A 10,716-nucleotide genomic window follows, 5' to 3' on the forward strand; every position below is an offset into this window, starting at 1 on the left:
GAAGTACAGAGAGTCTCAAAGAAGATGATCCCAAAGAGGCCCACACCAAGAAACATCATATTTAAAATGTCAAAAGTTGAAGACCGAAAATCTCAAAAGAAGCAAGAGAAAAGCAGTTACTTACCTCCGGGGGAGCTCCCATAAGACTATCAGCTGATTTCTCAACAGAATCTTTGCAGGGCAGAAGAGACTGGCACAAAATATTCAAAGTAATAAAAAGCAAGGACCTACAACCAAGATTACTACTCAATAAGACTATCATTTAAATCAAATGACAGATAAAAAGTTCTCAGACAAGAATAAGCCAAAGGAGTTTTTCACCACCAAAGCAGTATTACAAGGAATGTTAAAGAGTCTTATTTAAGAAGGAAAAGGGGAAAAAATGAAAAAATAATAGTAATAAATTGGCAATAACTACACACCTATTAAGAATTACTTTAGATGTAAATGGATAAAGGCTCCAATCAAAAGGGTAGCTGAATGGATAAGAAAAGAATATGTTGCCTACAAGAGATCTACTTCAGATCAAAAGACACAAACTGAAAAGTAAAGGTATAGAAAAAGATATTTTATGAAAATCAAAATAAAAAAAGCTGGGGCAGCAATACTTATATCAGATAAAATAGACATTAAAACAAAGGCAATAGCAAGAGATAAAGAAGGACCCAGCAATTCTACTTATGGGTATTTATCCAAATAAACCCAAAATACTAATTTGAAAAGATATATGCACCCCTATGTTCATTGCAGCATTAGTTATAATCGCCAAGAGATAGAAGCAACCTAAGTATCTATTGATAGATGAACGGATAAAGAAGATATGGTACATATATACAATGGAATATTACTCAGCCATAAAAAAGAGTGAAATCTTGCCATTTGTGACAGCATGGATGGACCTAGAGTGTATTTTGCTAAGTGAAATAAGTCAGAGAAAGACAAATACCATATGATTTCACTTATATGTGGAATCTACAAAACATTCTATGAACAAACAAAACAGAAACAAACTCATAGATAGAATAAACTGCCGGTTGCCAGATGGGAGGGGGTGGGAAGATGGGTGAAAAACAGGAAGGGATTAAGATGTGCAAATTGGCAGTAATAAAAACAGCCATGGGGATATAAAGTACAGCATAAGGAATATAATCAATAACATTGTAATAACTGTGTATGGTGTCAGGTGCTAGAGTTATTGGGATGATCACTTTGTAAGTTATATAAATGTCTAATCACCATGTTGTACACCTGAAACTAATATATTATATACCAGGTGTAACTGAAAAATAAAATTATTTAAAAAATTAAAAAATGGTCACTGAAATACTTGATAAGAGGTATAAAGTTTTACTTTACTCTAAATGCAGCAGCTGGGGACTTGCACACTGTTCCATGCAGTAACTCCCATATCATGCATTGGACAGAGCATTTTAAAGTAGCACTGTAGTTCTTAGAAGATCTTATTTGCCAGAGTGACTGGACAGAGTCATGTCACCTTCCCACATGTGTGCAGTACCCCTCAAAGGCTTAAGAAAGTCCCTCTGACCAAGGACTTGAAATGCTTCAGTATGTACTTTGCTATGACAGGTAATGCCACATAGATCTGCCCATTCAGCTTTCTTCAGCAAATTTTAGTCTAAACCTATGCAGAGGAGTAGCTGGCAAGCCTGCAAACTTTTGAGCACTCACAAGGGCCTCTTCTTAGTCCCCCACTTAACCAACCAGCTGTGACCCTTTCCGTACTTATCAGTACCCAGGGCTCAGAACCCTCCCACTACAGCAGAGAACAGGGCAAACTTCTGGCTTAATTAAACTTTGTCACAGAATTATGTTCATATCTTGATATGCTTATTGCTAGCATGTGGACCAGAGTTAGCAGGCCCTGGCCATCAGATATTTTGCCTCAGATACAAATCTGATCATGTCAGTTCCACTCCTTCTACACTCTAGGTTCCAGTCACACAGAAATACTTTACATTCCTCAACTCTGCCATGCCCTATCAGGCTCTAGTATGTGCTGTTGTTTCTACTTCCCATACTCTTGCTGTCTGACACACTTTCTTCTATCACTGCCCAACTACTTACATCCTTCAGGGCCCGGCTGGAACAGTACTTCCTCTGGATGGGCTCTCTGCTTTATGTTCTGTTACTTCTCACTTCTCTTATTCTACTCCTCATCACCCACCATTAGAATGACTTGTCTAGTTGTCTTCTTACAAGACTGTAAGCTCCATGCTTGTTCATCTGTATGTCCCCAGGCCTGGCTATTGGATGCTCAGGAAAGACTGTAGGACTGCAGGCAGGCAGGGAGGGAGGGAGGCAGGCTGGCAGACCTAATTCTAAAACCATAGTTCTTCCACATTTTAACTTATAAATTGAGATACATCTTACAATTGAAAGGGTTTTTATAGCAGCAGCTGAACAGCTGGCAGTCTTGATAGAGCTACCACTTCCTGCACATACACAAACACTGTCACAGCTATTTATTTTCTCTTCAGTTGAGTTGCATGCACTGCTGGTAATACACATATTAAATTTGCCACTTCAAATGTTTTTATTAAGATTATACTACGCTTTGGCATTAAAACAAGAAGTTATTACGTATATAGAAAGGCATAGAAAAAGCAGCCACACATAAATTTAACAAAAATTTTTGAGGCCCTATGATGTTCTAGCCATAATCTAGGTGCCTCTGAGGGTAGACAGATTAGACATAGGAAAGGCAATGGGCAAGTAATACTAATAAGTATTATAAAATGTTATTCATTCAAGAACAAAATAATGAGCGAACCGGAAGTGGTGAAATTATTCTGACATGGATGGGGCGGGTGGAGGAGCAACCAGGTTTCCCAGAAAGGGTGAGCACTGAGCAGAATTTGCTGGCTGGCTGGGAGCCCATCAGCCAGAAAAGGAAAGAAAGCACTCCAGGCAGAGAAGCAGCAGACATGGGGTGGGAAAACAGTGTTAGGTGTGTCTGGGATGGGAGGGCAGCTGAGACGTTGGAAAGGAAGAAAATGAGGCTAAAATAGGCAAGGAGCACGCTAGGAAGACCGGCATGCACGGCTAATGAGTTCAGACTTTGTTCTTTAGGCCGGGCTCAGCAAACTTTTTATGTAAAGGGACATATGGTAAAGATTTTAGGTTTTGTGTACCATAGTTCTCTGACACAACGACTCGATTATACCACTATAACATCGAAGCAGCATTAGATGAAATGTAAAGAACTGGGCATAACTGTGTTCCAATAAACCTCTATTTATATCAGCTCGTTAAGGGGTGGATTTGGCCCATGGGCTACAGTTTACCAATTCCTAGACTCTAGTACATAAAATAACTAATGTCTTAAAATCAGTGGCATATTCCACTTGATGAAATGTTGAGTGCTAACAAAATATATTAGCTTGATTTTATTACCAGAGTATGTAATCAGCAAAAAGGAAAATAGGTTTGACCCCTTGTAGGAACTGAACATAGAATCATTTTCTCTCTGGGTATGCAGTTCTCTTCCTGTGGGTGTCATCTTCTTTCTCTTCTTTTTTCGCTGCTATATTTCTCAGATAAGTGTTCTCTATATGCTCACCATCCTCCCCCTATAATCCAGCTAGCAACCACATGAAATCCAGTAGTTCTTTCTCATTTCTCACTCTCCTTTATCTCTCCATGACATTTGAAAGTATTGAGAAACCCCTACTCAATCCCTACTGCCTTTTAGATGTCTGTGAAGCTACACTCAGGTGTGGTCAACTCAAACTCCAACCTCTCATTCCCCAGACATGAACCACCATGAGCACTTCCTAACTGGACTCCTCTTTCTCCCCACTCCAGTCTACCCTATCCAATGCTCACAGATCGGAGATCCCTAAAGAGCATCTCATTGGGAAACTGTGTTCAAAATCTTTCACTATAAAATCTTCCTTTTTTTCTACAGGATAAAGTACAGACAATATAGCCCAGTAGTCAGTGCTCCCCTAAGTTGGATTCAAAACACCTTCCAGTCTATACTGACTCCATGCCAGGCAAATTGGGCCATTCACTGCCCTCGTCATGCAACTTATTATATCTGCTTTTATGTACAAAGCAGTTTCTTCATCCCAAACACATTTTGGAAAAAGATCTGGACTTTGAGTTTCTACTTTTCTACTAGCTGTGCGAAATGAGTGGCAATGAAAATAATTATGATACTTATATTTGAGTGCTTACTTTGTGTCATACATTGTGCTAAGCACTTTGTATTATTTTAATTATTCTTTCTCTATTTTTATTCCTATATTACAGGTAAGAAAAACTGAGGCATAAAGGGTCTAAATGACTAGCCCAAGATACCTAACTTTTCAAAGCCTCAGTTTCTTCATCTATAAATTGAGGGTTATTGTGAGGTTTAAACAGAAAGCACCTTTCACCATGCCAAGCACAAACTGAATACATGCTACCTGTTTCCCTCTCTCTTATCCCTCCTTTTCCCTTCAGTATATCTTTTATACCCTAGACTAATTTCTCTCCCCTTTATCCAGGGCAGAAGTTAATTTTTACTGACTCTGAGCTCCTATAGAATTAAATCCTCAATATAAGTATTTGATGGTTTTCATTCACAGCTTTATTGTCTTTTTATGTGTTTAGCATACTTACCTTAAAGATTCTAAACTCCTGGATAGCAAACTTGGTGTCTACTGGCCTAAAGTACCTCACGATGTTCAGCTAATGTTTTTTGATAAGCTTTGACTGGCTAGTTATAATAACTGACTACATACAATATGTACATATATACATACATATATGATTATATATATATGCACATGTATATGATTATATATGATTATATATATGTGTGTAATCTACTTATCTATATTTCACAGCAGCAACTTTAAACTTTTTCCACTTTTCTTAAGCTACCAACCTTGACTCCTTGTTAGCACTTTCTTCGGTCACATCTCCTACAACTTCACTAAGGAGGAAAAGCCATCAGATGATGGTTTCCATTTTTTTCTCCACCACACCCAGAAACTCACCTGTCTCTATGCCCAGCTAGTCCTTTTTTTTCCCTATTGCTTAAGGAAAATCTCTCCAGCTATGGCTGGATCTTGTGCCCCCCAGACTTTTTAGGAAACTTGCTCAATTGATGATCTGCTCTTTCTGCAGTATTGTCACCTTCTCCCTCTCAACAATCTTTTTTCATCTTGAACATGCTCAAATCTCTCTCCTGCTTGAAGAGTCTTGCATGACTGCACATTTCTACCTGACACCCTTTCCTCCTCCCCTCAAACCAAACCTCTCCAAAGAACTGACTGTGACTCCACCTCCCACTTATCCATCCACACATGGCAGTGCAGTTCCCATCAGTCTTTTCAAAGCAACGACCATCCCTCTTTGCTAACCAAATTAATGGATTTCTTTCAATTATCATCTTAAGGACTTAATTCATTTAATTATTTAATCAGATTTTAATAATTAGTAGTATAATTAGTTGTTTGCCCATTTCCTCACAAGAATGTAAGGTCCACAAAGGCACAGACCTTAATCTGTTTTGTTCATTTTTGGATCCCTGTATTCTCTGTGGCATCTTGTACATAGGTTTATGATAACTACTTGTTGACTGAATGGATCTTCACTTCTTCATGGTAAATTCTAATTTCCCCATCAGAGCACATTTCACACCCTGATTGTCTGTTCGCTCATCTATAATCCTCTAGAAGCCTACTTAGAGCAGAGACATTGACCTTGGTATTTCCATCACCTAACATAGAACCCTGAATAGAGCTCCAAAACATGTGTTTTGACTGAAGGAAGATAAGAAGAGGGAAGGGTTTTTATGACTCATGGTAAATAGGGAAAAATAACACACACATCTCTTATTCCCCAATTTTGCCAAAAGCCAATAATGATTGATAGTTGACCTTTGAAAAAATGAACGATTAGTTCATTAAAGAAACAAGAGAATTAGTTATCACGGAATTATTATTTAGACTTCATTTTTTTTTTCTAGCTAAATTACCTTAGCTTCCCCCCTTACTGATAAAACTCCTTCAGGCAGGTTTCTTCTATTACGTAAAGACAAAGAAATAAACAGTACAGATACCTGGCTTCTCTTGTATCCAGTCAGACAACCATTTTAAATGACAGTCGCAGGTCCAGGGGTTCCCATGAAGATAAAGGCTTTCCAAATCAGGCATATACGAGACCATCTCTTGAGGGAGGGTGCTCAGAAAGTTATCAGACAAGTACAGGTACTTAATGAAAGATATCTTAAATATCTGGAGGTAGCGCAAAGAGACAAATGTATCTGGATGCAGTTTAGTGAGCCGATTTCCTTCCAAGTGCACCAGTCGGAGAAAGGTGAGCCCATAAAAAACCTCTGGGTTTATAAACTCGATATTGTTGTGGTCCATATGCAACCGTGTCAAGTTTCTGAGGCCATAAAACGTGTCCTTCTGAAGTTTACGAACTTTGTTATAGCTCATTTTTAATACCTAAGAATAAAAAGAACACATTTATTTTGTCAAAGGAATTTTTTCAAGAGGGAGAAACATATCAATAAACCACATGTTGAGATTAATAAAATGTAATGTGTGTATCTTGTTTGAGTTCTAATTCAAACAAATTAGTTGCAAATTAAATATGAGAATACCAGGGAAATTAGAACACTGACAAACATTTGAGGATATTAAGAAACTATTGCTAAAATTGTAAGATATAATAATATTGTGGTTATTTTCAAAAGGTTCCTTGAAATTGAGATTATATTGAAGTACTTATAGGTGAAACATGATATTGTAGATTTGTTTTAAAACAATGCAATGAAGTAGAAAAGAGGAAAATGAAGATACAGGTGAAATAATCTGTTATGTGTTGATAACTACTGAAGCTGGGATATGCTGTGCTGGGGTTCATTATATTATTCTACTTTTGTATATAGTTGAAAATTTCCATAATAAGTTTTTTAAGTATCTTGATATTTCGAGTAAATTTAAGATTCCTTGAACCTGAATTTTCTTAAGAAAAATATTGATTTTAATTTATTCTTCATATTTATAATTGTTTTATTGATATATGATTCTCAAGGCATAAACTTCATTTTTTAAAACATACAACTCAGTGGTTTTTAGTATATCCATAGAATTGTGCAACCACCTCTACCATTTAATTTTAGAAAATTTTCATCACCCAAAATAAAAACTGATTCTCATTAGCAGTTATTTCCCTCCTCCTCCTAGCCCTAGAAAACCACTAATTTAGTTTGTTTCTATGGATTTGCCTATTCTCGACACTTCATATAAATGGGATCATACAATATGTGGTTTTTTTGTGTCTAGCTTTTTACAATTAGCCTAATGTTTTCAAGACCCATCCATGTTTAGCATGTATCAGTGCTTCAGTCCTTTTTATTGCTGAATACTATTTCATTACATGTAACATATTTTGTTTATCCATTTACCAGTTAATGAACATTTGAGTGTTTTCCACTTTTTGGCTGTTATGAGTAATATGATTTTAACTGATTTTGAATTGAAATAAACAAATTTTGAATGCTTTAATAGTGTGTGGGTATTCTTCAATTTTTCTCCAGTTACTTAAATAAAGATACTCTCTCTCCCCAAAAATAAAAGAAAAATAAACGCTAGTAAAAACAATGCTTTCTCATCATTTTTTCCTGATTTGACCTAATCTGTCATCTCTGTTGACAGTGCTTTTTCGGAACACCAAGTTCCCTAGTAAGAAAAAAAAAAAATTAAATTGGCAATACAGAAGAGCTTTGGCCCCAAATATTACCTGGGAGTACAATCTCAAACTCAATAGTCCTCAATATCTATTGAAATGCTGGTTGTGAGTTTAAATGGGTGGGGGAATTTCATGAAGGATATGTATTTCATTTAATTCTCTGAACACATACATTCCAAATAAAGCCTGAGTAAGCCAAATCATCAGAATTCCATACCTAGACTGAATTTTATGCCTTTACACAGCACTGGTATGATGTCAAAGGTTCTATACACACTGGCATTTTATCTTTTACAAGGATATTACTGACTTTTTCTATTGTACTCTATCAGGAGCTTTGGGAGATAGTCTTTCTGATTTAAAATCAGACATAGCTGTGCCTTTCCTGAAGAATAGTTTTGTTTTTTATTAATAATTAATAACTTCTGAATTGTGAGTTAGCTTTCAAAAGCCTCAAGTCCTACTTATAGCAGACATACTAATCATACATCTACATTTCTCTGTGCTCCCTTGTTCTTATCCTTAGAGTTGTTTTACCTTTTACTTTCTCACTGGAGTGATAATTCTCACAATATCTGACGTGTTCTTGAAAGTCTCCATAACTTTTTAAAGTTTTTGGAATAAGGCAGCATGTAAATAAATAAGTAAAATGAAACTAAAAAAGTATATTGCTATATAGAAAGCTAACTTCTGTCTAAGATAGCAATTTATTTTTAGGAACCACATTCAGTTCCCAGATGAATATGACTAGAATTAGCCTTTCAGGATTCAATTTTAAAAGTTTTAGTAATCACTGGGCTTTTTTTTTTCTACTAGCGGGAGGTATGAGAAAACTTAACTCTGAATTTTTTTTTCTCATTTCCACATGCTGTTGTATTTAAAAAGAAATCAGTTCTTTGACATTCTCCCTTGATGTCTACTAATAATTTACAGAATGTTGATTTTTGGATGCTGTAAGAGCAGGCAGCTTTTGGAGGTATCTCTTACAGCTTTCCCCTGCCCCTCCCCCACACCGGTCTTACCTGCAAGGCCTGCAAATCCGAAAAGGTCTTAGCTGGGATTGTGTGAATACCATTGCTGTGCAGCATCAGTAACTCCAATTTATTTAGGCCAGAAAAATCTGTTTCTGTCAGTTTGACCAAGCTATTGTACCTGAAATAAAAATGTCATTCTAAGCATATGCTAAGCCTGTCAACTATACATGTCAAAGCAAAAACCAACTCACACACACATACACACGCACACACAGCCTGTATATCTCTCTTATTTTATCTATGCTCTAAGAAGATAATCCAATGCTTGAAATATTATTGAAATTCGTCAGATGCCAGAGAAGGTCCACCCTCTACCCAGTCCTTGCAGTCTCCATTACATCTCCTCATTCATATTCCAGGAACATGCCACACTCCCTCTCATTTTCAAACCTTCCTGTATATGCTGTTCCTTCAGGCTGGAAAGCCTTGACTCTAACCCTCTCTATTTGTGAACACTGTTAAGACCTGGCCCATTCTTTTGTAACAGGTCTCCACTCTCTCAGGGGGAATTCATCATTATAAAATAGTAGTTAAGAAACCTGGGCTCTGAAGCCAATTCGTTTGGCCACGATTATGAAATCAGACACTTAGTGGTAAGACCATGAATAAAATCAGTAACCTTTCTGTGTGCGTTTTCTCATCTACAAAATGCAAAGAATAGAACCTACTCCAAAGAGGTTATGAGGATTAAACGAATATCTGAAGAGTGCTTAGCTCAATGCCAGGACATAGTAAGCACACAATTAATGTTAGCTACTATTAGTAGTGTTTGTTTCCTTTGATTATGATTCTTATTAAATCGTACTCATTGTATATCTGTCTTCTCCTCTAGCTTCTAGAAGGGAATAATATCTTACTCATTGTATCTCCGGTACCATCCAATGTGTTTGGCACAGTAGGTGCTCGCTTATGTCAAATAAATGATATTAAATTCAACTACACATATGTTCAGATACACAGTTTTTTATGAACCTTTAAAATATAGTCACATTCTGGTATATTTAATTAGGTATATATTTTTTAAAGCATTTTGAATAAGTCGGTTTTCACGGAAAAAAAGTCCAAGAGCCTTAAAAAAAGATCTACCCGACTTTTCACATATATCTTTTAGGTATAGGAGGACATTTCTAGTTGTTCTGTCTTCTCTTACTAATATACTATCACCCTAATTCTATACATGAGCTATCTTACTTTCTAGCACAAATGTAGCCAGAATAAAGCTTTTCTACAGACATGGGCCTTGACCTACGCAGAGTGACTTCAGGTTCTGGAAGAACTTTCTCCCTGCAAAAGTTTACAGGGAAAAATTTTCTTATTGCTCTAACAAACTTAAGACGCACTCATTTCAGAAGAGAAATATTATTGCAATGATTGTGGTTAATCTCCCAAAGTCACAGGTGTTTTAGTGACAATCCCTCTTTGAGAGGGGGACAAGACAATGGCCCCCACGCACCCTAAGTTGATACGTTCCACATTAGGCGAGATGCTGTCTGGGATGGAGGTCAGGTACCGAAATGTGCAGTGCACCTCTGTAGGCACATAACAGGCACAGCGACGAGGACAAGCCCTGCCTCCGGGGGTGGCCGCCAGGCAGATCACAGCGGAGGAGACCAGCAAGCAGGTGATTCCTCTGCCTTTCACTTCCATCCTGAAAAAACATCACACCTCAGAGTTACAACTATAGTTTTCTCAAAGTCCCAGTCCAACCACACACAATAACTGGTAATCTTGGAGATGTTCCTGAAGGCTCATAAATAGCCAATTTTGTTCATAACTTTTATGGTAAAATTTAGCCTGTACAAAGAAAGCCCTAGTGTGTGACGTCCTTACATAGAGCTTTGTGATCAACTAGGATATTTATTGTTGTGAAGAACTTTTCAATTCTTAATAAAAAGCAGCAATCCCTATTCCTTAGATATTTATTAAGAGAAAATGAAAATCATAATGAAGATATTGTGACAAGTGAAAT

At 36.9% G+C, this 10,716-nt stretch overlaps 1 protein-coding gene across 1 annotated transcript in view; it reads right to left on the reverse strand.

The window, feature by feature from the left end:
- IGSF10 (immunoglobulin superfamily member 10) overlaps nucleotides 1-10,394 on the reverse strand; it is a 25,360-nt gene extending 14,966 nt beyond the window's left edge. Inside the window, 3 exon segments of the mRNA XM_011374241.1 lie at nucleotides 6,074-6,464; nucleotides 8,736-8,865; nucleotides 10,201-10,394. Coding sequence (XP_011372543.1) covers nucleotides 6,074-6,464; nucleotides 8,736-8,865; nucleotides 10,201-10,394 — 715 coding nt within the window.
- Between the last annotated feature and the right edge of the window lie 322 nt (nucleotides 10,395-10,716).

Source organism: Pteropus vampyrus, unplaced genomic scaffold, assembly GCF_000151845.1.
Source record: "Pteropus vampyrus isolate Shadow unplaced genomic scaffold, Pvam_2.0 Scaffold242, whole genome shotgun sequence".
Classification (NCBI taxonomy): domain Eukaryota; kingdom Metazoa; phylum Chordata; class Mammalia; order Chiroptera; family Pteropodidae; genus Pteropus; species Pteropus vampyrus.